We start from the raw sequence: 27,877 nt of genomic DNA, 5'->3' as shown, positions 1-27,877 counted from the left end.
TGCACAAGAAAAAATACAGTGTATATATATATATATATATATATATATATATATATATATATATATATATATATATATATATATATATATATATATATATATATATATATATATATATATATATATATATATACACACAGATATATACACACAGATATATACACACATACATATACATACATAGTATCATTAAGAACTATTTGACCCGGCCAGGATTTGAACCCATGCCGTCCAGGTTCACCCCTAAATGTACACGGTACCATGACCACTGCATCAATGATCGCCTTTGGTCACGGTACTGTGTACGTTTAGGGGTGATCGTGGACAGCATGGGTTCGAGTCCTGGCTGGGTCAAATAGTTCTTAGTGATCTATGGCTGTGCAAGCCATAGATCATGCAGCTTTCTTACATTTTTATTTATATATACAGTGTATATATATATATATATATATATATATATATATATATATATATATATATATATATATATATATATATATACAGTATATATAAATAGACTAAAATTATCAAAATATATACAGAAATAAAATGAACTGAAGTCTTGAGTTGGCTTTCCTGGAGCACAGACAATGTAATCAATGAAGTATCTTTTGAGATCTTGTTCATCAGATAAAAATGGCACTAAATCCTAAGTATAGCACTTCTCATTTTGCAATCATTTTTTTTAATACTCAATTCAGTCATTTGTATAAATTTTTCTAAAATGCAAATCAGGTGAAGGTTAGATATTTATTGAAGGACATGTACAACAAACCGATTGTCTGAGTAAAGTTTTAAGCTAATGGTGCAAGAAGTTATGACATGCCAGTAGCTGACCTTACAGGAGGAGCACAATTAGTGCAATTATAAGATTATTTTGTGCACAATAGCAAACCCAATATTCAGTTGATATAAAACTTGTGTTAAATATAAACTAAAATGTGTCATTTAAACATGAAAATTGCTGACAAAATTCTTAAATTATATCATAAACTGAAGTTTGACAAGTTGGTCATCTTGGAGCATTGGCAAAATTAAATTGATCGTGTTATTTTAAATTTTGTTCCTCGGAAAGAACAGGCCTAAATTATACACTTTTTGTTATTTGATTACTCACTGATTCAAGTCAGTTAATTCACTATTTGTACCATTCTTGTGATTTTTATAGCAAATGAATCAAAGTTATCCAGAATTATTATTAATTATCCAGAATCTTGCAATTTTTTCTTTATTAAATTATTTTACGTTTTATTAAATTATTTTTCCTTCTATAAGTGATTTGCACAAGTTTATTTTTTGAATCATTTGGGATACAATACAGTAATTGCTCATGTGTATGTACAGTGTCTTGGATAGCTGACCTGTTTGAATGCTAGATTTAGTTTTGTGTGATCATTTTATCTAAATCCTTGCCAGTATTTCCAATTTACACTTTTTCACAACTCTTGCAGGGGATTTGCATTAATTACAATACATATAGTGTATATTATATTGTATGTGTATAATATAATATACATTCATACATACAGTACACGTAATATCTAGGCATAATGTTGGAACTTTGTTGAATTCTTGCATTTTGCCTTGATCATTTTTGCTCAATGTTGTATTTCCCATTAATGGTGAGGAAGATGTGTTGGCCAGAGAGGGTTAGTGTAGGCAGGAAATGCTTCTTTCACTTTGCGCAGCAGCAGCAGCAGGTCACTCTTACCTGTCACATGTAGGCTTTGGCTATCCCTTTAGCTTTTCTGTGAAAAGCTTATTTTGGCTACATAGTGCAGAGGGTATCTGATAAAGGTAACTTCTGTGTAACTCATATGACATTCAAGCCTAATTATGCACATTATCAGGCAAGACCTTGTCTCTTAGACTCTCGATGGTCCGTGCTTCCCACTGGTGTCACTTTGCAAGCTCATTATCATGTTACAGCTATGCACACCATCATTCCAGTTTCTCTTTCAGAACTGGTTATGCCGGCAATATTGTTCACTGTCACTATAGTTGCTTTTCTTTTAGAAATAAATGCATTATACTTACTGAAGTGGATACTACAAAAGTTCTCACAGGGTCAGCATATTTTTACAGTGAAAAATATAAAATTTTTATGCATTTGTAAGGATAATTAAAAGGTATTATCTATATACGGTATATATATAATATATAATTTTTTTTTAGGTAAATACAAAAGCTGAGTGTATTTTCATTCTTAAAATGTGAGTGGTCCACACCAGCTTGACTGACCACACAGGGTGGATTACTCAACTGGTAGGCTATAATACCATGAACAGCCATGATCATAATGTGTGTTGTTAGTGGTGGTTAGCTTACCTTGCTCTGAAAGCTCTCGTTACATTCCAATTCTGACTAGAATTCCATATGGTGGGTGAACATTAGCATGACTGGAGAACAGTGATCTAGTTAGTGCATGTTCACTCACACATCTTCCTGTGTTTTGTGTCACAACTGATCTCAGTGTGGGCCTCACACAGTCGTACCAATTTCTGGATTACCATCTCACTGCACCACAGGTTTCTATCCATAGTGATGATTGTCAATGAGGTCATAGATAGAAATGCCATCACTTGTAACAAATAACAGTGATACCATGCCGAGATTAACAGCACAATTTTTACACTTGTTTAGCATCTAAAAAAAACAAAGATAATTACTTAAAAGAATTGCATGGTAAAGGAAAGCTTAATAAACAGTAGACATTTCAAAATGCTGATGTGTGTGTGTGGATTTTGATGGCCAAAACATCTTGTCCTAATAAATGATATGTAACAAAGTAACTGGTGGCAGTCCTTAAAGGGTTCAGCACTAGATCATGAAATGTGCTTTGCAGCTAAAGGTTTTGTTCCAGCCTTGGCCTGTACTTCATTACAATTATATGTTCCCTGCTGCAGATTTGTAAAAACACAGCTCTCAAAATGAAATTAGATATATGATAAAATTAGTGTTTCATTCATGAATTCCTGTTTAATTCTAATATGTACAAAAAATAAATTATGCCCTTTCATTGAAGCCACCTTGATGCAGTAAGGGGGACATATTTCTGGGCACCAGAGGGTGTGTCCCACTTTCTCCTCTTGCCTGCTAGAACAGTGTATAACAGCTTGCCCAGGCTTTCCATTTGGGTCATAAAATTCAAGAAACCCAAGAAATGCCTTATGTGGGTGGATTGGCATCTATGCCAGATGGTTCCTTTTAATTCAAAATCTGAAACTTTTGTTGAGGGATAAAGTATCCTGTCGGTTCATGTTTAGTCACCCCTCACTGCCCTGGTAGATGGTATCCCATGGACCTGAGATACGAATTTTTTTTTGTGTGTGTGATGCTTATATTGATACTTCACACACCTTTCTCCCTCTTAAAATATGCTTGCTACACTTTTATCCCTCTGAGACTAGTGCAGATAACCAAGCTCATGAATCCTGCCCCACTGAAAGATCCTTTACATCAGGTGGAGCTTCCCTGCAGTCTTACAATTGTTGCTGCCTTGGACTCTGATCCTAACCCCTTTTCCCATCCAACACTGGCACACTCGTCCATCAGCTGTTAACTACCTGACAATTTTCTATCCACTGCCACTTTTGTGGCAATAACATCTTGTATCCCCAGTCTGACCAGCTGTCGATCGACGTTTTCCTCGGTACTTAAAATGACAGAACTGTATGTTCCCCTTGCTACTTGCTACTCAATGGACGCCACAATCTTGTACTATACTAGACTTCATCCTAGTACCTTGAATAAAGCCACAAAATATTGCTTGGTTCACCTACGTGGGTGAACTTTACTCTTAATTGACTAGAGAATTTGTTACCGATCTCGACCTCCATATTTACCTTTTCCAGTTTGTTGAGATCAGTGTTACCTTCATACCCCAAGAGTCTGGCACTTGTGATGTTGGAATCCAGTCTCGAGGATAAACTGACCGACTTGTTTCATGGTGGTCAGGTCAGTTTCAGGTAACTACAGTATTATTCAAAATATACGACTATGCTTGTGTTGGTATGATTATTATATGGAACCAGAACCACAAATACTAAGGGCACAGAAAAGATTTACCACTGACACAAATATGGTTTTATTCATATTGTCCAAAACAATTGGCTGCCTCAATGAGGCGCAGTATTTGCAGACTTAACTGAAACTTGCACAAAGAACTACTATGACAAAGTATGGATACAAGAATATGATATTTATACTTTTGGTTGTGACAATACAAATAAAAAGACAGTAAACGGACAAATCCACAGGGGCCATAACGAGGGTTCAAACCTATGTCCGAGAACGGCCTATTGACTGAGCTTGAGTGCATGGGGGAATTGCTCCAAAAAACAAAAATCTTGGTTTTTGTCCCGTGGCCTTCCTCCTACCACCGTAACCGGCGGTGGGAAACTGCTTTGGCAAGGCTGCGGAATGGCCATACTCGCTTAACCCACGATCACTTAATGGAGCGCCGCCCTGCTCCTTATTGTCCAAATTGCATTGTCCCTCTTACAGTTGTGCATCTAATTGTTGAATGTCCTGACTTTCAGGACGAGCGTGTGTCTTGCTTTCTGACCGTCCCTCGCGGTCGCTTGTCCCTCGATAGAATTCTAGGTGAATCTGATACTTTTGATATAGTTCGCCTTATGCGTTTTTGTTCTCGTATTGGCATTCTTGGTGATATTTAGCGGCCTCTGATTATTTCGCACTTTGATGGTGATACATAGCCTTCCAAGTTTGGTGCCTTCTTTTGATAGTTACCTTACCTTACCTGGTTTGTGTCTCGAGAGGCTGCAGGGTCCAAGTAAGGGCAGGAGAACTTCTGGTTGCAATTCTTTTAACCATGTCGTAGCACAGTTGATTAAGGCTGCGTCTGGGATGCTCTCGGACGTGGGTTCGAACCCTCGTCACAGCCCTTGTGGATTTGTTCATTTGATGCATCACGCTACTGTGATTTCTGTGTGTAGTGTAGTGTACAGTAAACGGGTAATTACAAACGATAAAGTGGAAGTGCTTATTATCCCCCCTCCAAAAAAAAAAAATAGTGCTTATTATCCCACCCTCCAAAAAAAATAGTGCGTGACACCTCTCATCACTGGTAAGTTTTTTTTATTATTATTTTATTATAATTTTCTACCACAGGTGGGATCTCTGGTAAGTTGAAGGAGACCAATGGCCGGGAAACATGACGACTCAGGGCAACACAGCACCCAATTTCTCTTCCTGTTTAATATCGGGTAGAGAAGGCTGAATATGTGGGCGAGATAAATGGAACAGAATGTGTACCATTTACTCAAAAAGATACAGGTGGCAAAGGACGGACGCTGATCTGGACACGTACATTTAGGGGCCTGGTAGGTGAGTGGACAGCGCTTGGGACTTGTAATACTATGGTCTGGGGAATCGATCCCTGGTTACGGCGATAACAAATGGGTAGTTTCTTTCACCCTGTTGCATCTGTTCACCTAGCAGTAAATAGGTAAATGGGAGTTAGACAGCTGCTATGGGCTGCTTCCTGGTGTACATTCACCTAGATGTGCTTGGGGGGGTTGAGCTCTGCTCTTTCGGCCCGCCTCTCAACTGTTACTAACTACTATTTTTCTTTTCACACACACACACCTGTCCGGGGCCGGTGGCTGAGCGGACAGCACGCTGGACTGTGATCCTGTGGTCCCAGGTTCGATTCCGGCCGCAGGCGAGAAACAATGGGCAGAGTTTCTTTTACCCTAATGTCCCTGTTACCTATCAGTAAATAGGTACCTGGGAGTTAGTCAGCTGTCACGGGTTGATTCCTGGTGTGTGTGTGATATTTTTTTGTGGAAAAAAAAGTAGTAACAGTTGAGAGGCGGGCCGAAAGAGCAGAGCTCAACCCCCGAAAGCACAACTAGGTGAATGCACACACGCATACACTCACATGAATGGTCGAACAAATTGTTGTTAGAGTTTAACCCAAGCAAATGTAATGGGATGAAGATAGATGTAGGGAGCAGGAGATCAGATACAAGGTATCATTTGGGAGATGAAATTCTTCAAGAGTCAGAGAGAGACTTGGGGGTTGATATCACGCCAGACCTGTCCCCTGCAGCCCATATCAAGGGGATAACATCAGCGACATATGCCAGGCTGGCCAACATAAGAACGGCATCTAGAAACTTGTGGTAGGAATCATTCAGAACTTTGTATACCACATGTCAGACCAATCCTGGAGTATGCAGCTCCAGCATGGAGTCCATATCTAGTCAAGCATAAGACTAAACTGGAGAAGGTTCAAAGGTTTGTCACCAGACTAGTACCCGAGCTGAGAGGTATGAGCTATGAGGAGAGACTACGGGAGTTGAACCTCACGTCGCTGGAAGACAGGAGTACAGATATGATCACCACATACAAGATTCTCAAAGGAATTGATAGGGTAGATAAGGATATGCTATTTAACACAAGGGCACACGCATTAGGGGACACAGGTGGAAATTGAGTGCCCAAATGAGCCACAGAGATATTAGAAAGAACTTTTTTTCAGTATCAGAGTAGTTAACAAATGGAATGCATTGGGCAGTGGTGTGGTGTGGTGTGACTCCACACACAGTTTCAAATATAAGTATGATAGAGCCCAGTAGGCTCAGGAATCTGTACACCAGTTGATTGACAGTTGAGAGGCATGACTAAAGAGCCAAAGCTCAACCCCAGCAAGCACAACTAGGTGAGTACACACACACACACACACACACACACACACACACACACACACACACACACACACACACACACAGGCGGGAGCAAAGAACCAAAGCTCAATCACCTCAAGCACAAATAGGTGAGTACACACACACACACACCAGGAAGCAGCCCGTAGAAGCTGTCTAACTCAGGTATCTATTTACTGCTATTTAACAGGTGCATCAGGGTGAAGGAAACGTCCCATTTGTTTTTCAGCCAGCTGCCGGGATCGAATCCCGGTCCCTAGGTCCACGAGTGTAGAGCGCTGTCCACTCAGCTACCAGACCCCACACACACACACCCTGTGTGTGTGTGTGTCTGTGTGGACAGAGTTCATTGGACAGTTGAGAGACGGGCCGAAAGAGCCAGAGCTGAACCCCCGCAAGGACAACTAGGTGAATACAAAGCTGTGAAAACTGGCAGAACAAAAGTTGAAGCTCATGGAAATTTTCCATAAGAACTACGTATAGACAGTTAAGAACAGATAAATCAGGGAAAAGTATTATCTGTTCTTACTATCTCTATTCTTCAATAGACAGTCAATAGAATCGTCTATTGCAGAAGATGAGTCGCAATAACGTGGCTTGAAGATATGAGAACTAAACCACTCACCAGAAAATGAGTAGTTAGTTTAGTTCATTTATTATGCACCCCATACTCATCTTGTGGGTGGTAGTGGAAAGGGTTACAGAGGCACATAATGGGCTCAGGGACTGAACCCCACAAATCATTTAGCTAAGCAAGTTACAGTCTTGATGAGCTAGTCACAAAATTCAATAGACATCGTCACATCATCAATGGCCCCGAGATCGACCACAAGTACAGTTTCTAAATTAAGCAACTGACATATGTGGAGAGTTAGTGTCACAATTGATATGTTTGTCCTGCACACCGCCCCCCATCCAGTGGGCAGCGGTGGATAGGTTACAGTCACTTAGTTACTACCTACAGTTAGCAAACTGGGGATATTTGGCTAAGATTTCTGATAGCAGATCATTTTGGATGAAATATTTACACATTTCTTAAACAATTGTTATAGAATTCTCTCCGAATTCACGTACTTTTTCGCACTCCATCACATAGTGACGGAGAGTGTGTGAATAATTTTGTTGACACAGTTTACATTTGGTCAGGTCTACATGTTTTGTGAATTAGATTTTGAAATTAACAACTTCAAATATTTAAGCTGGGGATCATTACTGGTTCATTAGAGACTCGTTCGTGTCTGGGGAAGTGAAGGAGTGGCTGTTGGCCATTGTTAATTGACACTTGAGACTCGCAAAATGTTAACCAATGGGGTGAGTTTTAGGGTGAATGTCAACCAATCAGCGGCCGAGTTTGGTTGGCTGCTGGGTATAAAAGGGACCACGAGACAAAAAATCACTTCAGTGTGTTTTACCTCACTTTTGGTATACAGTTCCAGGCTCGTCTCTAGAAGGTGAGCTGTATGTGGGGGATCCCCCCCCCCCACTCCTCTTATTGCGTCCCCCCTTCCCTTGTTGCGTCCTCCCCCTTCCCTTGTTGCGTCCTCCCCCTTCCCTTGTTGCGTCTCCCCCTTCCTTTGTCCCTTGTTGCGTCCCTCACCCTCCCTCCCTTCCCCTTGGTCTTCCGTACTGGAACTAGTGAAGTGTATTCGGGGAAATTACCATTATTTCCGATCTGTTTTGAGGACTCGAAGGTTGGGTTAAGTGCGCATAGTGCTGCGTGTGGCACTACCACTGTACCTCAGTGACCACCCCCCCCCCCGGTGCGCATAGTGCTGCGTGTGGCACTACCACTGTACCTCAGTGACCACCCCCCCCCCCGGTGCGCATAGTGCTGCGTGTGGCACTACCACTGTACCTCAGTGACCACCCCCCCCCCCCGGTGCGCATAGTGCTGCGTGTGGCACTACCACTGTACCTCAGTGACCACCCCCCCCCCCGGTGCGCATAGTGCTGCGTGTGGCACTACCACTGTACCTCAGTGACCACCCCCCCCCCCGGTGCGCATAGTGCTGCGTGTGGCACTACCACTGTACCTCAGTGACCACCCCCCCCCCCGGTGCGCATAGTGCTGCGTGTGGCACTACCACTGTACCTCAGTGACCACCCCCCCCCCCCGGTGCGCATAGTGCTGCGTGTGGCACTACCACTGTACCTCAGTGACCACCCCCCCCCCCGGTGCGCATAGTGCTGCGTGTGGCACTACCACTGTACCTCAGTGACCACCCCCCCCCCCGGTGCGCATAGTGCTGCGTGTGGCACTACCACTGTACCTCAGTGACCACCCCCCCCCCCGGTGCGCATAGTGCTGCGTGTGGCACTACCACTGTACCTCAGTGACCACCCCCCCCCCCCGGTGCGCATAGTGCTGCGTGTGGCACTACCACTGTACCTCAGTGACCACCCCCCCCCCCCCCGGTGCGCATAGTGCTGCGTGTGGCACTACCACTGTACCTCAGTGACCACCCCCCCCCCGGTGCGCATAGTGCTGCGTGTGGCACTACCACTGTACCTCAGTGACCACCCCCCCCCCCGGTGCGCATAGTGCTGCGTGTGGCACTACCACTGTACCTCAGTGACCACCCCCCCCCCCGGTGCGCATAGTGCTGCGTGTGGCACTACCACTGTACCTCAGTGACCACCCCCCCCCCCCGGTGCGCATAGTGCTGCGTGTGGCACTACCACTGTACCTCAGTGACCACCCCCCCCCCCGGTGCGCATAGTGCTGCGTGTGGCACTACCACTGTACCTCAGTGACCACCCCCCCCCCCGGTGCGCATAGTGCTGCGTGTGGCACTACCACTGTACCTCAGTGACCACCCCCCCCCCCCCGGTGCGCATAGTGCTGCGTGTGGCACTACCACTGTACCTCAGTGACCACCCCCCCCCCCGGTGCGCATAGTGCTGCGTGTGGCACTACCACTGTACCTCAGTGACCACCCCCCCCCCGGTGCGCATAGTGCTGCGTGTGGCACTACCACTGTACCTCAGTGACCACCCCCCCCCCCGGTGCGCATAGTGCTGCGTGTGGCACTACCACTGTACCTCAGTGACCACCCCCCCCCCCCCGGTGCGCATAGTGCTGCGTGTGGCACTACCACTGTACCTCAGTGACCACCCCCCCCCCCCGGTGCGCATAGTGCTGCGTGTGGCACTACCACTGTACCTCAGTGACCACCCCCCCCCCCGGTGCGCATAGTGCTGCGTGTGGCACTACCACTGTACCTCAGTGACCACCCCCCCCCCCGGTGCGCATAGTGCTGCGTGTGGCACTACCACTGTACCTCAGTGACCACCCCCCCCCCCGGTGCGCATAGTGCTGCGTGTGGCACTACCACTGTACCTCAGTGACCACCCCCCCCCCCCGGTGCGCATAGTGCTGCGTGTGGCACTACCACTGTACCTCAGTGACCACCCCCCCCCCCGGTGCGCATAGTGCTGCGTGTGGCACTACCACTGTACCTCAGTGACCACCCCCCCCCCCCCGGTGCGCATAGTGCTGCGTGTGGCACTACCACTGTACCTCAGTGACCACCCCCCCCCCCGGTGCGCATAGTGCTGCGTGTGGCACTGTACCACTGTACCTCAGTGACCACCCCCCCCCCCCCGTGCGCATAGTGCTGCGTGTGGCACTGTACCACTGTACCTCAGTGACCACCCCCCCCCCCCCCCGGAGTTAAACACAAAACGTCTAAGGTTACCTGCTTCTCTCCCTCACAAGGACATCACATACACAAGCGTAGATTGACTGAAAACATTTAATATTTACCAATCTTATAACATACACCCAATTTCACAACTTTATAAACCTTGCACTAAAATTGTCAATCGGTTTTATAAATACTTTTTAATTATCAATCATTAAATCTCATTTGCACAATATTATCTACTATACTAGTAGTATTGTTAGCAGCTTTAAGTTGGGGGGGGGAAGTGTGCAGTAATTATTTTAAACCTGACATTTCTACTGTTAACTTCTTCTCGTCCTCAGGTCCAGCCAACCAAAGCCAGTCAAGAGAAGGCAACGAGGACCGTCTGTACTGAATATCAACAACGAAGGCATAAAACCAAGTTGTCATTAATGATATGGTTGGAAATGGGAACAACCCCATGATTTGTATCGGTGCAGGTGGAAATAATGTTAGAAGAGTTAGGAGTGAGGCACCGATACAGAGGTTTAAGATAACCATAGAATTGGTAAAGAGCAAGAGATCCCGATCATGTGCCAGTCACTATAGTCTTCTGATCTGAGCTTGCTTCCTGATGACGCCTCTCGCCGATTCTCGACACAAACTTTGAATTTGATACTAAATTTGCTACCTCAAACACTAGTTTTATCCTACCTCGTATAAACGTGATATGTACTGCTGGACACAATGTTCTCGTGGCTCGGTCTCTGACTAGGCCCTTAGATGCTGCTGTTCTCCTGAACACACAACCAGAGTGATCAGGTACAGTTCGGAACTACATTCTGGTGTATGAACACCTTAAAACCAGACTAACATACATCTCCCCTCTCTGTACAACACCTTCCATGTATCGTGCATTAGTAATACAACTGAAGCTTGACATTATGGGTGGTAAGCCCTTAACTCTTGGCGAGACTTGACAGTACGAAGTCTTTACTCCCTCGGCTCAACAGCCCTATTGTAGTGTTAACCTAGTCTTATAAACCTTCAAAAATGGGCCATAAAAACCACCCATTAGCTCCACAAGTAACAGAGGTGGCAGAGAAACGCTTCGGCTGACCTTCAGAGGCTTGGTTTTGTTATGCGACAATTACATTAAACTGGCCAGGTTAGAACTGGCCGCTAGTTAAATACTTGCTTGGCACCTTACCATCTCCCCAGAGTAAAGTGTTCCACAGGACCTATTCTGTGGGTACCCAGATCACCCTCAGGATTGTGTACTCTAAGGTTGAGCCTCTTTGGTCTCGCCTCTCGAATGTCGATCGACTAACGTAGATTCTTGAACCTATTTGGTTATCATATCGCTTCAAACTGTGTAGTGTGCCTCCCCTACACCACTGCTCGTGGACACCTAACGGAACGCCCTGCTCCTTAATGGCCGAATTGCATTTTCCTAAAGTCTTCTGCACGTCCTTGTTAAGTTGTCAAGTCTTTGATGGTCGTACATCTTGCTTTCATAATATTCTTCCGGGATGGTTTTTGTCCTAGGTAGAATCCATTTGCATATCCTAGGTATATCCATTACCTTTGATGGCTCTCGCTGTATACCGTGTTTCTCTCGTATTATCTTAAGTGATAATTTGTGGCTTTTGACTATCCAGAGGTACAGTCTACATAGTCTTCAAAGCTTGACCTTTTGATAATTACTTGGTATAGATGTGCCATTGGAAAAATTAGGTTTGAATGTTGCCCTTTTTCCTAGTCCCGCTATAAAAATGACTAACTCTTTTTGGTGCAACAGTGTCTATTTTGTAATTTATCTATAATAACTATAGGTTGAATCTTAAGACACGTTGTACATATCTAATTTTATTTAGCTTTAAGTGACTCGCTTCGCAGAGTTGCCCCAAGCGGCTACGGCCAGATAAACGTAAGGTTATTCACCGAAAGTACGAGAACTTGAGGCTGAGGTAAACTCGAAACGACCCAAGGACCACCTGTCCCACTGGGTGTTGGGGCGTGTGTGGGAAGACTGTGCTAAGCCACTGAGTGTCACTTACGGGTCCATAATGGTCACTTTGCCTCGTTCTCACCGGCAGTTAGGGTCTGTTGTGCCACAATAAATATACTAACTACTAATACGACGTTAACTTTAGGGAAACAGTGTTAGAGGATTAAGAGTGAGTGTAAATACTGGGGTAAAGGGGTGTATGAGAGGCAGCGACCATGAGGAGGGTGTGAGGGAGGTGTTGAGGCGGGCAGGTGGGGCCCAGCTCTTCACTCTCCTCCTCGCCTTCACGCCAGTAACATCGTCTGGCTGCTTCTCTTCATATATTACGGTAATGTGTGTTTTAATGTTGGTTTAAAGTCCTAGTTTTAGATCTGTGTAGGTGTTTAAGAGCCGTTGTGGTTTAAATTGTTAACCGTTATGGTGATTTAAGTTAGCAGCGAGACCCATTGGATATTAACTTAGTGTTGAGGTTAGCTTGTTAATGGGTAACATTTTCTAGAGTACCTTGCTATTGAATTGGTTGTTTCACTTAACTTAATAATCGTGTTACGGAAAAAAATATTTTTAAAATGTAGAAACTTGATAACTTTTGTCAAATATTGGGTTATGCCGACATAACGATGTGAAACATTTTTAGTCAGATTAAACCTTGTATGGCGTCAACATGTATTATACTTTTTATTGATAACCTCTTCGTTCCGAGGTAGTTTAGTCTCAAATGTTACTTTAACATCAGTTTTCAAATATTTGTGTAGAAAAATTGAGACCCTTGACTATTTCGGTGGAAGGATGTTGTTCTTAAAATGAATGAGCGATAATGACATGAACGCAAAATGACTTCACTTAAAAATGCCAGTACTCTTGCTTAGTTTGAGTAGCTAGTCTTCTTGAGGTATTTTAATCACATTAGAGTGTGGGGTAAAAAAGTGCTAGTTTTAAATAAACATTTGACTTCCTCCTGTGAAATGAATACCCTTTAATTCTTAAGACTAATAACATCATGACTAATACATTAAATCAATTAAATAACATTTCCCATAATAATGTACCAATTGCTAAATATCTTAAACATTACGGTTTTTTTATTTTAAGTTGCATACCTGAAACTTTTAACGTGTCTGAAACCAGGTAGTTTGCCACTTATCAAACACGTAACATTTAAATACACCTTCGTGTAACTAAAAGGACTCTGACACTCTCCCTGGAACTTGGTATTATATTTAAATATCGAACCTAAACTTGTAATAATAACCATAATTTGGTAACTGCTTAGTACCCAAAACTGTACTAGCCTCGTTATTAATAATTTAATGGCCGTATCTTTCCAACTTCATGAGCTACATTTACATAAACCAAATTCGTAAAATTTATCTGTAATGCTCCATGTTAATTTCATATTAATAGAATCTTGGCACTAATAATTTGTTTTTTAAATGTTATTTCGTTAGGTCATATTTCTAATTGTGCATACTTGTTAGTATGACAGGCTATACAAAGGTTTTAATCTTTACATACTTATTGCAGATGCAGTGTCTACGGTCTTAATTAATGACCTTGGTGTCCCAACTAGCTGGAATGACTAGCCAGTTTCTGCAGGTATGGGGTTTGACATCCAGTCCTTAGATATTTTAGTTCAAATCTGACAATATTGCTACATCTTCTTATATTTTGAAGTACATAATGGCTAAAATGTATTAATGATTTTAATGTCTCAAAGTTCAACTAAATCTGTCTTTGCAGGCTCCTGGTTTTCAGAACTTGGATGTGTCGGTTGCTCTTGGCAACAGTTTTCAGAGATGCGGGTCGCCCACTACCTGAATTAAACACTACACGCTGTAGTAGCGACGCCTTCACCCTGAAAGGTCCTGGCAGGGCCCCGACTTGAGCTGAGCAGCGCCGATGAAACATTGTTCCTGACCAGGCCCCCCGAGTTACTGTGTTGGAAGACCGGGCTCTGTCATGGGCCCAATGTAGCGGGGTCTACAATGTTCCTTCTTGGACTCTCCTGACTGTGTGTGTGCGCGGGTGCGCGCTGCCCTCCCACCTCTGTGGTGGGGTTAAGTCCCCAGTGGTGACGACCTTATCCAGTTGTCACAACTGCGCCTTTTACAACCCCCCCCCCCCCCCCCACCCACCCACCCACCCTCCTCCTCCTCCTCCTCCTCCTCCTCCTCCTCTTACTTGGGGTGCTCGGCGTCGTCACCTACACTTGCTCATTCGATTCCTTTCGGTCTCCTTTGGTCGGGACACCAGTCGGCTGCTGCCTTGACCCTTTTGTCTTCTGAATTCTGGTGAGTCTACTCATGTTGACTCCCGCACTCTCACCTTTTCCTGTCTTGATCTTTTTCTCTGCTTATCTTATCTATATTTGGACTTTGCCTGGTGAGTTCTTGATGACCTACATAAGTGAACTTTTCCCCATCCTTGTCATCTCTCTGCCCTCCCCTCTTTCCCTAGGTGGCAGTTTGCCAGGGCTGACTAGAACCTCTTCACCTTGTGTGCTACTCTTTCCGACCTCTCTGATCTACCTCTTCCCTGAGCCTTCCTCTTTCATGGCAGTTTTAAGCTGCCCTCTGCTCTGTTCCTCGCTCTACCCTCGGGTACGCGAAAGTGCATTCCCTGGTGGAATGCAGACTGCTGTAAGCGTGCAGCCTGGAAGAAACGTCCGCAGTAGGACGCCCGTTTTTGTTTCGGAGAGCAAGTGGTGCCTTTCGTTCGATCATATTCAGAGTTTGTATGATGAGACCGGTATCCAGTCTCTACAGGATCGCAGTGATCGCTATTGCCCTCGCTACTTTGCCTGGTCCCTTTAAAACACTCTTGCTAATGTCGTACTTTGACCGTTACCCCTCCTGTGGGCCCTGTTCCCTTTCTGTACGGTTGTCTCGCTTGCAAGTTTCTCTCGGTTCGTGTCGCCAGTGTTTTTCATCGTGTCATTCAGACCTTGCCCCCATGGAGGGTCCCTCTTCCTAGGTTTTGTATAACGTTAGCCATGCAGGTCATTACTCCGTCCTACAGTTCTGAAACGCCTTTTGCTTGCTCACTTTTCTTCACACTCTCGCTCCATCTCCGTCGTCACAGATGGGTCTAGGTCTGCTGAGTGTAGGCTACTCGGGTGCAGTCAGGAAACAACAATGTGTGTCGCCTTCCTCAAGAGACTAGCATCTTCACGGCTGAACTTTATGCAATTTTGTTTGCTTTTTGTCAACGGCTTTCTCACTGTAATTCTTCCTGCTGTTGTTGTAGTTGACTCAAGCAGTGACTCTCATAGCTCTGGAGTCATAATCCTGTGGTCATCGAACTTCAATATTGACTATTTATCTCCAGCAGATTTAAGACAGTCGAGTTTTGCTGGGTTCCCAGCCATATTGGTGGTTTCCTTAAATGAATGTGCGGGCACTGCCGTTAAGGAAGCTGTCCGCACCTGTCCCATCTTCTGTAAAGATATTTCTTTTTCAGACTTCTATCCAGTTATTCATTCCTCAATCCTTGCCCATTGTTGGGGTCGTTGGTCTTCTGTTACTCTTCTGTTACTCTCAACAAGCTGCGTGCTCTTAAGTGTTGTCTCCCATGGCCTTCCTCCTACCACGGGAAACGGCGGTGGGAAACGGCTCTAGCCGTTAAGTGGGTCTGGCTGATACATAACTCAGGCACTTAATGGAGAGCTGCCCTCATCCTTGTTGTCCAAATTGTATTGTCCCTCTTACGGTCGTGCATATCCTTGTTGAATGTCCTGATTTCCAGAATGGGCGTGGGTCTTGCTTCCCGACTGTCCCTCGCGGTCACCTATCCCTCTATAGTATCCTTGGTGAATCTGATGCATTTGATGTTATTTGCCTTATACACTTTTGTATAAATGTATGTCACAAGTATGAACTTGCACTCGTATTGACATCCTTAATAATATTTAGCGTCTTTTGACTATCCCGCACTCTTAATGGTGCTATATAGCCTCCCCGGCTTGGTGCCTTGATTTGATAACTAAGTATGGAATGTCTAGAATAGCAGTGTTACTAGAGCACCCATAATGATCTGTGTGGAAAGTATTCTGCAGTGACCGACACTTGATGGATAGAGAGGACAGACGTCAACCACTACATGGAAACCTGCAGTACCTGGGCAAGATTTCTACCAACCTCCTCATAACGCCAGCAATCCATGACTAAGAAAAGACAGCACTAAACTAGTTTGTGCTGAGCGGGAATGTTGGCTGATGGGTAGCTCTTTCTAGGTCATCTGGTGTATGGAGAGTTAGCATAACTTGAAACTCTTTAAAAATTTCATATTAGCTCATTCGATAGGCAGTTGGGTAACACTGAAGGGCCTGCTAGTGGCCATCCGTATTCCCGCTCGACCCAAGTACATCTGCACCGAACTTGCACCCAAGTACACCTGCACCCAAGTGCACCTGCACCGAACTTGCACTCAAGTGCATCTGCACCGAACTTGCACCCAAGTACACTTGCACTAAGTGCACCTGCACCGAACTTGCACTAAGTGCACCTGCACCGAACTTGCACCCAAGTACACTTGCACTCAAGTGCACCTGCACCGAACTTGCACTCAAGTGCATCTGCACCGAACTTGCACTCAAGTGCATCTGCACCGAACTTGCACTCAAGTGCATCTGCACCGAACTTGCACTCAAGTGCATCTGCACCGAACTTGCACTCAAGTGCACCTGCACCGAACTTGCACTAAGTGCACCTGCACCGAACTTGCACTAAGTGCACCTGCACCGAACTTGCACTAAGTGCACCTGCACCGAACTTGCACTAAGTGCACCTGCACCGAACTTGCACCCAAGTACACCTGCACCGAACTTGCACCCAAGTACACCTGCACCGAACTTGCACCCAAGTACACCTGCACCGAACTTGCACCCAAGTACACCTGCACCGAACTTGCACCCAAGTACACCTGCACCGAACTTGCACTAAGTGCACCTGCACCGAACTTGCACCCAAGTACACCTGCACCCAAGTGCATCTGCACCGAACTTGCACTAAGTGCACCTGCACCGAACTTGCACTCAAGTACACTTGCACTAAGTGCACCTGCAGCGAATTTGCACCCAAGTGCACCTGCACCGAACTTGCACTAAGTGCACCTGCACCGAATTTGCACCCAAGTGCACCTGCACCGAACTTGCACTAAGTGCACCTGCACCGAACTTGCACTAAGTGCACCTGCACCGAACTTGCACTAAGTGCACCTGCACCGAACTTGCACTAAGTGCACCTGCACCGAACTTGCACTAAGTGCACCTGCACCGAACTTGCACTAAGTGCACCTGCACCGAACTTGCACTAAGTGCACCTGCACCCAAGTGCACCTGCACCGAACTTGCACCCAAGTACACCTGCACCGAACTTGCACCCAAGTACACCTGCACCGAACTTGCACCCAAGTACACCTGCACCGAACTTGCACTAAGTGCACCTGCACCGAACTTGCACCCAAGTACACCTGCACCCAAGTGCATCTGCACCGAACTTGCACTAAGTGCACCTGCACCGAACTTGCACTCAAGTACACTTGCACTAAGTGCACCTGCAGCGAATTTGCACCCAAGTGCACCTGCACCGAACTTGCACTAAGTGCACCTGCACCGAACTTGCACTAAGTGCACCTGCACCGAACTTGCACTAAGTGCACCTGCACCGAATTTGCACCCAAGTGCACCTGCACCGAACTTGCACTAAGTGCACCTGCACCGAACTTGCACTAAGTGCACCTGCACCGAACTTGCACTAAGTGCACCTGCACTCAAGTGCATCTGCACCGAACTTGCACCCAAGTACACTTGCACTAAGTGCACCTGCACCGAACTTGCACTAAGTGCACCTGCACTCAAGTGCATCTGCACCGAACTTGCACCCAAGTACACTTGCACTAAGTACACCTGCACCGAACTTGCACCCAAGTGCACCTGCCCGCCCACCACAACCTCCACAGCTCTTCTCCACTTGTCCCCAACTCCCCCTCATTTATATATCTTCCTCCCTTTCTCTCTCCCCCCCCCCCCCCCGCCCCCCTCTTTTCTTTTCCCTTAACTCTTCTGTAGCTCTGTCCCGGCTCCTCCCCCCCCCCTCCCGCATCAACCTGTCTTCCTTCCTGTCCCTTCATCTCTCTGACCCCTTGAAGCTCAACACTAACCCAACATCCCCAAAAAGTATCATGATGGTAGGATAATAAAACACAGGTGGTGGAGAGGGACAGGACGATTTTTCCACTGGAGGAGATCGCTCGTGCTTGGAGGGAAATCAGTCATGAGGAGAAACCCTAATTAAACTACAGATGGAACAGAGCAGGAGGAAATACAACAACTTCTGGCCATCAACCCCGCAGGTAGCAGGTAATATAGCAACAGCAGGGACCTCTACAATGGTAGGGACCTTGGCTGAAATGTTGAGGAAGACTCCAGAAGCCATGTCCACGGTCAAGGAAGTTGCAATGAAAGTAACTTCACAGGAAGCTAATGGATGGAGAGATAGAGATAGAGAGAGAGAGAGCGCGCGCGCGCGCTGTAGTCGGGGTAGGCATTAGGGAACAAGAAGGTTCCAGGCAGGAAGAGTGGAGAGCCAAGGACAAAGCTTCAGTGTCGGGGATGCTGAGATACAAAAGGAAGGGGCTTATCCATGCAGAGAAGGCTTTCTGTTTTGGACAATGCAACAAAAATCTATGTATAAATGGCGTCATTCTAGTCGATTGATATGGTGGCCTCATTCAGGAACGAAGCCACCAAAGAGGACATTCTAGTAAAGAGCAAACTACAAAATTCAATGAAATACAGAAAGGTATTCATCCAGAGTGATGGAAGGGAGCCATAGCCTCCAATCCCAGAGGGAAGTGTGGAACCCGAATCAGTTCAGGAACCCCTAGAGAACCAACACCCCCCCCCCCACCCAAAGTCCAAACCCTTCCCTCTCCCTACACAATGCCTGGTCTTCCTGCACCAAGCAGCCCAAGGCAAGATCTAAACCCTCCATCCACCACCCGACCCCTGGTAACTACCACCATAGGAGGTAGAGCATAGCCAAGTAGCCCTGCCCATGGAACAGCTTACTACACCAGTGGGGAGGGAGATAATGGATATAGGAAAGCGAGCTTCAAGGTAATGTACTCTAACATCAATGGGATTACTAATAAAGTGAACTAGCCGATAGGGTGCAGGAAGTAAACACAGATGTAAAGGGCTCAGAAACTAAATTTAGGCATCATAAACGCTGTTTCTGCAGGACTACTATATAGTAAGCAAAGTGGGAAGGGAGAAGAATAGCCCTGCTGATAAGTACTTTAATTTTGAAGAGACGGATATCCCAGCCTGTGAACGTTTCAAAAACTACGTAAACTATGCTACTATTGTTTTAGGTCCACCCATTGTCACTTACAACCCTCCATTAAATGACAGAAGACCCAGGAGTTCGATAAAACGGGCAACTATTTATACAAGAGCAGCTTCAGTTGCCTGCAGGAATGGATCCAGACAATTATGGGCGACTTCAACTACGGAATTAAACTGCGAATGGAGAACAATGAGGTGCAGATACATGGCGAGCTAAACTCTGACGTGGCAGCAAGAAACTGAGCCAACAAGTCAAGGGACCCACAATAACGAGGCGAACCAGCTAGACTACCGGATATTCCCCTGTAAAAAGACATAAGGGAAGTCAAATGTGAACCCCCCCCCCCCCCCACGGGAATGAGTGACCACAGCGTATTGACGTTGCAGTATCTGGTCGAGGTAAGGATTTTCTACCCAAGCAAAGGATCTGAAAGAAAGTGTTTTACCGAAGAGGAAAATAAAGATATTTAGAAATGAAAATATGAATATATGAACTTAATTGGGATACCATGGGAAACAGAACTAAGGAAAGGCTGGGTAAAGTGGTCCAGTGGATAAAGGAATATCCAAGCAACAAGAAATATTAACTTGGGGAAGAGGGAGTGACATCAGTGATGAGATGTCACCAGCGGATTCCCACAGGGCTCAATTTGGACCCATCCTGTTTCAGATGTATGTAAGCGGTCTTCTAGATGATACTCCTCCCTCCGAGTTCCGATGCAAAAACAAATCTGGGAATAATCAAGACTGATGAAGACTATAGACAACCTGGAAAAACCTGGTGGAATGATCTAGAAAATGGATAAGTTTAATACTGGAAAGTAATTAAATTAGGTGAAGGAAGCAGGAGGCCGAATACTATGCATCATGTGGGAGATGAAATCCTGCAAGTCAAATAGATCTGGGGGCTGATAACACTAAACCTATCCCCAGGAGCCCACATCAAAATTACATCAGCGGGATATGCTAGATTGGCCAACAAGTGCTTTGGTTAACTTTTAAATAGTCATTCAGAAGCTCTCATACCACTCGAGGATTGGTCTGATGTGAGAATGCAGCACCAGCCTGGAGTCTATACATAGTTAGACAAGACAAACATAAGATTGAGGTATGCCGCCAGACTAGTCCAAGGACCAAGAGGTACGAGGAAAGGCTACAGGAGCTAAACCTAAAGTCCCTGGAAAACTAGGGATCACCTACAAAATTCTCTGGAATTTACAGTGGACAAAAAACCTTTTAGCATGGGTGTAACATTAACATGGCGACACTAGTTTAAGCTTTGTACCCAAATGAGCTACATTAGAAATCTTTTTTGTGTCTAGCCAAAATCATATGTATTCGACTGATGTCTTGGAGACACTACACACCGTTTCAAGTGTAGAGTTAACAAGAGCCCAATAGGCTCTAGAAACTCTACAATAGTCTACCGACAGTCTAGAGGCAGGACCAAAGAGCCAAAGCTCAACCCTCGCAAACTAGCCGAGTACCACAAGACGTTTGCAAGGTAAAGGAATAAAGAACCAATTTTATTTAAAAGGAAACGTCTCGTGCAGTTTACACTTTGAGATGCTTTAAAGCGTTCCCCCCCACACGCTCGTCCCGGAAGTCGAGACATTCAAGAAAGACATGCACGACCGTAAGAGGGACAATGCAATTAGGGCAATAAGGAGCAGGGCGACACTCCATCAAGTGACCATGGGTTAAGCGAGTATGGCCAATACGCAACCTCGCCAAAGCCGTTTCCCATCGCCGGTTAAGGTGGTAGGAGGACGGCCACGAGGAAACATTTAAGAGTACGTAGTTTGTTGCCAGTAACAGACGACCAAGAAGCCTGCCAACGGGTAAGGATGGAGGAATGGATACCCTGGTGAAAGTAGGAATATGGAATACCTTTACAAGAGACGAGACAAGAGCAGACAGCTTCCTTGGCGGCAGCATCCGCATGCTCATTTAAAGACCCCGTTTATGAATAAAGTAATTAAAGAATGCAACAAGCCAGGAAAAACCATGTAGCCGTTTATGAATGCAGAACTGTACACGATTACGTCTGAACACTTCCAGAACAAGTACTTCGCTGAAAATGCTTCGCCCACATACTACAAATAATCGCCAACAGGACCTAAACCACCTAACCAATGCCTTTAATAATAATGATCACAGTATGCCAAGATATTAATTTATATTCGAGAATTACCTAATTTGGAATGAACAGCACATCAAAAGTTTATGACACACTCTGGGGGTCGACAGCTGGGTGGAATGGATTTTGTCCGAGGACAGCTTGCATGATCAGTTTAGAGTCTTGTTATACCATTCATAAACTGGGGCTTCATGAAATGGACTTTAGCCTTTGTTTAGGAGGACGGGCTGCACAGTGCGACAAATTAACTTTAGTCCCACTTAAATGTTCCGGCCAGTTACAGAAAAGTGTGTGGTAGGCATGATCACAGCCTTCAAGAGCACTATTTAAGAGTTCTACGGTGCCTGGCTTTGCCTTACCAACGAATTTTTTGGTAGCCACTGTTTCTAGTAGAAGACTAAGCCTATACAAGTGAGAAAGATTGTTAAAACTTGCCAAGGCAAGTTTCCTATTTTGTCGAACTTTAAGATCCGACTACTTAAGAAAAGTTCCAAGTAGAACGGGCTTTGGCGAGCCCATAGTGGACTCTCCTCTAGCTATCATTTACTACATTAAACCAAAACTTGTTGATCTAGAAATAGTTTAATAAAATATTTAGCCATTACTTAAGTTTACTCTATATTTCTTACAACAATGCAAGAGTTTTGTCTTAAGAGCCATTTATTGAGGACGGTAGCCGTAGCCGCTGTTAATGTACACAGTGTCCGTCACTGTCCGGTAGTTGGTGAAGGTTGTGCTCTTGGTGTTAATATTCGTGTGTACCACCGTCGCTGTGTACGTCAACCTGCAAGACAAAATATAAGTCATTAACATGAGGTAATGTTACCAACACCCCCCCCCCACACACACACACACACACACACCACAATCACACACAGTGTATTCTATACTTACACCTGGGTGGCCGGAGTGGTGTAGGTGTACTGGCTGATTATGTAGGACGTGTGAGCGAGGGTCACGTAACTTAGTGACGTTTCCGTCACGATCCTGAAGTCAGACTTCACTTCCGTTAACGTTACTGACGTTGGCCGGACAAAGACAGACGTCTGGAGAGCGACCCGGTCATCAACGGGAGTGTGTAGCACCTGTGTTGTAGAAGAGAAGGTTATAAGCTGGAAGATGATGCGTGTGTTATTGTATTAATATGGCACTGTTACTGTAAACTTACCGAGCGTGTTCCGACGGTGACAGTCTGCACGCTGAAGGACGTTAAGGTTACTGCCACACTGTTGAAGGCTTGGTCGGTGACAGTGACGCAACGGTCGACGGTGACAACTTGGGTGACAGTGGGATGGAAGACATCGTCCACCCTCCTGACCTGAGGGACGCCAACCGGTCTGACAATACTTCCAGAAGGTCCAGTGCTGCCCACTGCGACCCGCGGAACGGACACCTGGTCCAACCTGCCACCGCTGAATATGGTAGCGGGACCACCGAAGACACCCTGGCCGACATTAGGACCGGGACCACCAAAGACACCCTGGCCGACATTAGGACCGGGACCACCAAAGACACCCTGGCCGACATTAGGACCGGGACCACCAAAGACACCCTGGCCGACATTAGGACCGGGACCACCAAAGACACCCTGGCCGACATTAGGACCGGGACCACCAAAGACACCCTGGCCGACATTAGGACCGGGACCACCAAAGACACCCTGGCCGACATCAGGACCGGGAGCTACACCACTGTGAAAGTCTTGGGGAAAATATCGTCCATCAGCAAAACTTCCCCTGTGCTGGCCTGCGTCGGGCAAGAGGCCGCTGCCAGGGCCTTGGAGGATAAAGGCGTCTTCAGCTGCGATAGGTTGAGCGCTACTCGGCAGGCTCCCGATTGCTTCAATTAATCCAGGAAGTGGTTGACTAGTGTCCCTGGGAATGCCGTCAAAACCAGGTGAAGTACTGGAGGACTTCGGGACACCCAGGGTCTGTAAAGTTAAAGTGTAAAAAACTTGTAAGTATAACTATAGTTTAAATAGTTACTTTGAAAAGCACAACTTATAGCGGCAGTAAAAATTTTTTAATCAACAATTTACAAAAAAAAAAAAAAAAAAAAAGATTAGTTTACAACAGGGAGAGGTTAACTATGCCTGTAATGGTTGGTACTGGCTCGTCACACCGGCCACATAGAAGATAGAGGCCACCAATATTGGAATAGAACACCGCATCTGCAATATGTAGACTTGTTAAACAACCGAATAGACCCACTTTTGAACAAAAATTATAGTCAGATTATGAAGAAAATAAACTAATCCTTAAGATTTAACGCAACAAAAAATGCCTACTTAAACTAGTGGGAGTAAAAAGGGGGGGGGGTGTGAATGAAGATTTTTTGCTCTTTTTTTTTTTTTTAGTAGATTATAGTCAATGACATGGCAATCTTCAGAAATGATACTAGCTGTACCCAGCCACGCGCTGCTGTAGTTCAGCAACGCATGCTCATTATAGAGCCACAGCAACCCCCTCTAAACTCGCCCCCCCCCCCCCCATAATATTTCCGTCCTCCCAAACATTCTCTACCCACCTGTCCCCATTCCCCATTCTCTACGCCCATCCTCATACCGTCCAGTCTCCCTTGTCTGATGCGTTCCCAAATTATCCGATGTTACAATCTCGGAAAACCGAGATCAATTAACAGATGAAAAAAACTGACTAACGAAATGAACGGTAAACACGGCTCATTAAATGCAATCAAATTGAATCAAAATGAAGTCTAAATATGAAAATTCAATTTATCAAAGCAATCCGAAACACTGAAAGGGAATCTAACATTTAAGTTTTTTTTTTCCGGTGCAACAGATTGCGTGTAGTTAATTTTTAACTGCGACATGTACATGAAAAAAGTGGTTCGAGTGGAAGTTATTCAAAATTTCAAAAGGAATTTTGAAGAACTTTCAGAGATTAGCGATTTTGAACATTTATACAAGAGGTAGAGTATGGAGAAAAACTAAAAAAGTGAAGAGACTTACGCAGCTGGACATGTATAGCTATAAAATACAAAGCTAGCTCTTCAGCTACAAGGAACAATATAGTAAGGGTACAGTACCAGAAAGTAATTGATGAAGGTAGAAAAATCATGCATCATGGTAATACTAAACTAGTAAGACTATTGCCCAAGTCACTACAGTACCATTAATAGGGGAAGTTTGATTATGTCAGGCATCTTAAGTTAATGATGGGGTCACCCCGTTCCCCCATTCAGAGCAAGTCAAGAATTTTATAGAATTTTTTTGCCGTTATCAGACGGTAGTCTCAAAGTACTACACAAAGTACTAACTAGAACCTAGTTAAATTCCATTCTTTAGATTATATGAGTAAAGCCTAGACTCAAATCCCTGTATTGCTCAGAAGTACTTTCAAGGGCCCTTTTTACAGGGTTGTTTAGAGATCCAGGTTGAAGCGGCATTTTATATAAGGGAAAAAAATCATTATCCAAATATTTCCATTAACATACTATAATGCCACCGCCGAATGTTTCTATGGTCAAATGCATAATTTCTTAAGAGTACGGTTAAAAATCGACCCCCCCCCCTATTTAGTACTATTAAGAATCACCAAACATTTGGTTAAAAGTCTTAATATGGATTGAAGTGTTCACAATTACTACAACAAGATAACGACCGTGGAAAGAGACTAGTTTAAGTAATGATTGAAAACTATGGATTATAGCGTTTCAATAATAACACTTAGTACTTTGAGTATGAAAGTCAAGTGTTAGTTAATAAATATTACACACTAACCAAACAAAACCATCACAATTTTGAGCAAATAACGGGCAAGATAACACTTAACTCTTCGATAAATTACCTAAATAACTAAAACATTACACTTTAAACTAATAACAAGAAGTCAAAACTATTAACTTAATACCTTGCAAGACGAGGAGAGACGATGTTACTGGCGTGAAGGTGAGGAGGAGAGTGAGGAGCTGGGCCCCACCTGCCCGCCTCAACACCTCCCTCACACCCTCCTCATGGTCGCTGCCTCTCATAATACACCCCTTCTTTACCCCAGTATTTACACACTCACTCGTAATCCTCTAACACTCTTTGTTTCCCTAAAGTTAACATTGTATTAGTAGTTAGTATATTTATTGTGGCACAACAGAACCTAACTGCCGGTGAGAACGAGGCAAAGTGACCATTATGGACCCGTAAGTGACACTCAGTGGCTTAGCACAGTCTTCCCACACACGCCCCAACACCCAGTGGGACAGGTGGTCCTTGGGTCGTTTAGGACAGTGTTTCCTCAACCGCAGATCTATGGACTAAATATTACAAGGGTTGCATGGAACTAATATACTGTATGGTATTCTAACATAATATGAACCCGTTATGAGTGTGTTCAACCCAATGTCTGCTGTTGTTATATACACGCAGTTTTAACTGAGATAAACAGTGCCGGGCGAGTGACATATATATGTGTGTATTTGTTACACAATGGCTACTGTCAATTTTGCTAGCTATATCTATTTTGTTGTAGGACTCCACAAGTGTGAACGTTGCTGTCGGTGGGGTCTACAGGTGTGAACGAGGCTGTTGATGGGGTCTACAGGTGTGTAGAATATAAGTTAGTTTAAATTTTAATATTTTACAACTACACCATTCAGGAAACTATGGCATTTTCTGGCAAGAAAATATCAAAGGGTGGCGTCTCAGACGACAGACTTGACGTGGTGACGGGCAATGTTGTGCCGCTTTATGCCGTTAAGATGTTCTTCAGTACCCAGAGACAGTCCTCGTCGCCTTCCCTGTTGTCTGGCCGTGGTCGCCCGAGCCTGAGGACGGGAGGGAAGAGTTATTAACATCACAATTATTATATTACTTAAAATATGATTTAAGAAATCTTAAGTTATTCTTGATCTTTAATGACCCTACAACCATTGAAGGCCTTACGAGTAACCTGCACTTAAAGATCTACCCAACACCCAGTATGGCATGACAATTTGAGCTGTATGACAAAGTAATAAAGTAAGACCAGCCACACTGACCCTCCAGTGAGAGACCAGCTGGTGTCGGACAGTGTACCAGGATGCTCCAGGTCCTCCTGCCTCGCTCCTTGCTGCTGCTCCACATCAACTGGATCCCACCTAACAAAAATATTTGTTTTAGATAAATTCTTGGCCTCTTTGTCCAGCAGGATGACCATATTTAAAGTTTAATGCACATGTATTTCAATAATTTACAACTTAAACACTAATAACAAGTAAACTCACTTCTGGTGATAACGCTCTTGATGAAGTCTTCCTTATCCCTGTCTTAGATGCTAACTAGCTGGAAGCCTCTACCAAGACTAGCAGTAAGAGTTGGCTTGATCCCAGCTGTAAATATTAGTATTCACGCATCATGAGAAGTGGTAGTTCTTACCAGACCTTGTTTCAAGCATCCGAAACAGTTGAAAATTAAATTAATCTAAATTTACTCCAAGGGAACAAAATAAGTCATGTTGAGGATTCTAAACCTGCTTCTTGGGTACTCCGAGCACACGTCTGGTTTGATCTATGGGATTTAGAGATTCAGAGAGTAACAATCAAACTAGAACATTTGACTATGTTACCAGAGTTTCCACAGGATATCTGTCAGTCTGTCTGTCCCTCTCTCTCGCCCTCTCTCTCTCGCTCTCTCTTCCTCATTCTCTCTCAACCTCACACACACACACACACATGGCATTATTGATTGATTGATTGATTGATTGATTGATTGATTGATAAAGATTAAGCCACCCTAGAGGTTACACGGGCATGAATAACCCGAAAGGTCAGTTATAGTTTCCGTGTTTAACCAGACCACACACTAGAAGGTGAAGGGACGACGACGTTTCGGTCCGTCCTGGACCATTCTCACAATCGACTTGAGAATGGTCCAAGACGGACCGAAACGTCGTCGTCCCTTCACCTTCTAGTGTGTGGTCTGGTCAACATTCTTCACCCACGTTATTGTGACTCATCGCCTGCTTATAGCTTCCGTCATCCTGATATTGTGAGAGTGAGCGCGGCTACTGGGAATACTCTCCTTTGGATATGAAAGGACTCTCCTTTGGATATGAAAGGACTCTCCTT

General features: G+C 44.7%; 1 protein-coding gene and 2 long non-coding RNA genes across 4 annotated transcripts in view; 1 reads left to right on the top strand and 2 right to left on the bottom strand.

Annotated features, from left to right (window-relative positions):
* The window catches only part of LOC138359015 (uncharacterized), a 60,599-nt gene that overhangs the window by 6,620 nt on the left and 26,102 nt on the right, over positions 1-27,877 (bottom strand). The gene's annotated exons all lie outside the window — the stretch shown is intronic.
* On the top strand, positions 10,684-16,235 carry LOC123745845 (uncharacterized). Its single transcript, XR_006771423.2, has 3 exons — positions 10,684-12,657; positions 13,854-13,925; positions 14,070-16,235. It is a non-coding gene; the product is annotated as an uncharacterized lncRNA (long non-coding RNA).
* Positions 22,411-25,845, bottom strand: LOC123745846 (collagen alpha-2(I) chain-like). 2 transcript variants are annotated; one of them, XM_045726914.2, is made up of 5 exons: positions 25,690-25,845; positions 23,910-23,987; positions 22,986-23,747; positions 22,712-22,902; positions 22,411-22,601 (listed from the first exon to the last, which is right to left on the bottom strand). In XM_045726914.2, exons 2-5 carry the CDS (start codon positions 23,985-23,987, stop codon positions 22,478-22,480), a joined length of 1,155 nt encoding a protein of 384 aa, XP_045582870.2. In that variant the 5' UTR covers positions 25,690-25,845; the 3' UTR covers positions 22,411-22,477. The 2 variants fall into 2 exon arrangements, with proteins under 2 accessions (XP_045582870.2, XP_069173673.1); XM_069317572.1 differs by lacking the exon at positions 25,690-25,845 and adding an exon at positions 24,344-24,388.

The sequence above is a fragment of the Procambarus clarkii genome, chromosome 88 (genome assembly GCF_040958095.1).
Source record: "Procambarus clarkii isolate CNS0578487 chromosome 88, FALCON_Pclarkii_2.0, whole genome shotgun sequence".
Lineage (NCBI taxonomy): Eukaryota > Metazoa > Arthropoda > Malacostraca > Decapoda > Cambaridae > Procambarus > Procambarus clarkii.
This window is presented reverse-complemented; position numbering and strand designations above follow the sequence as displayed.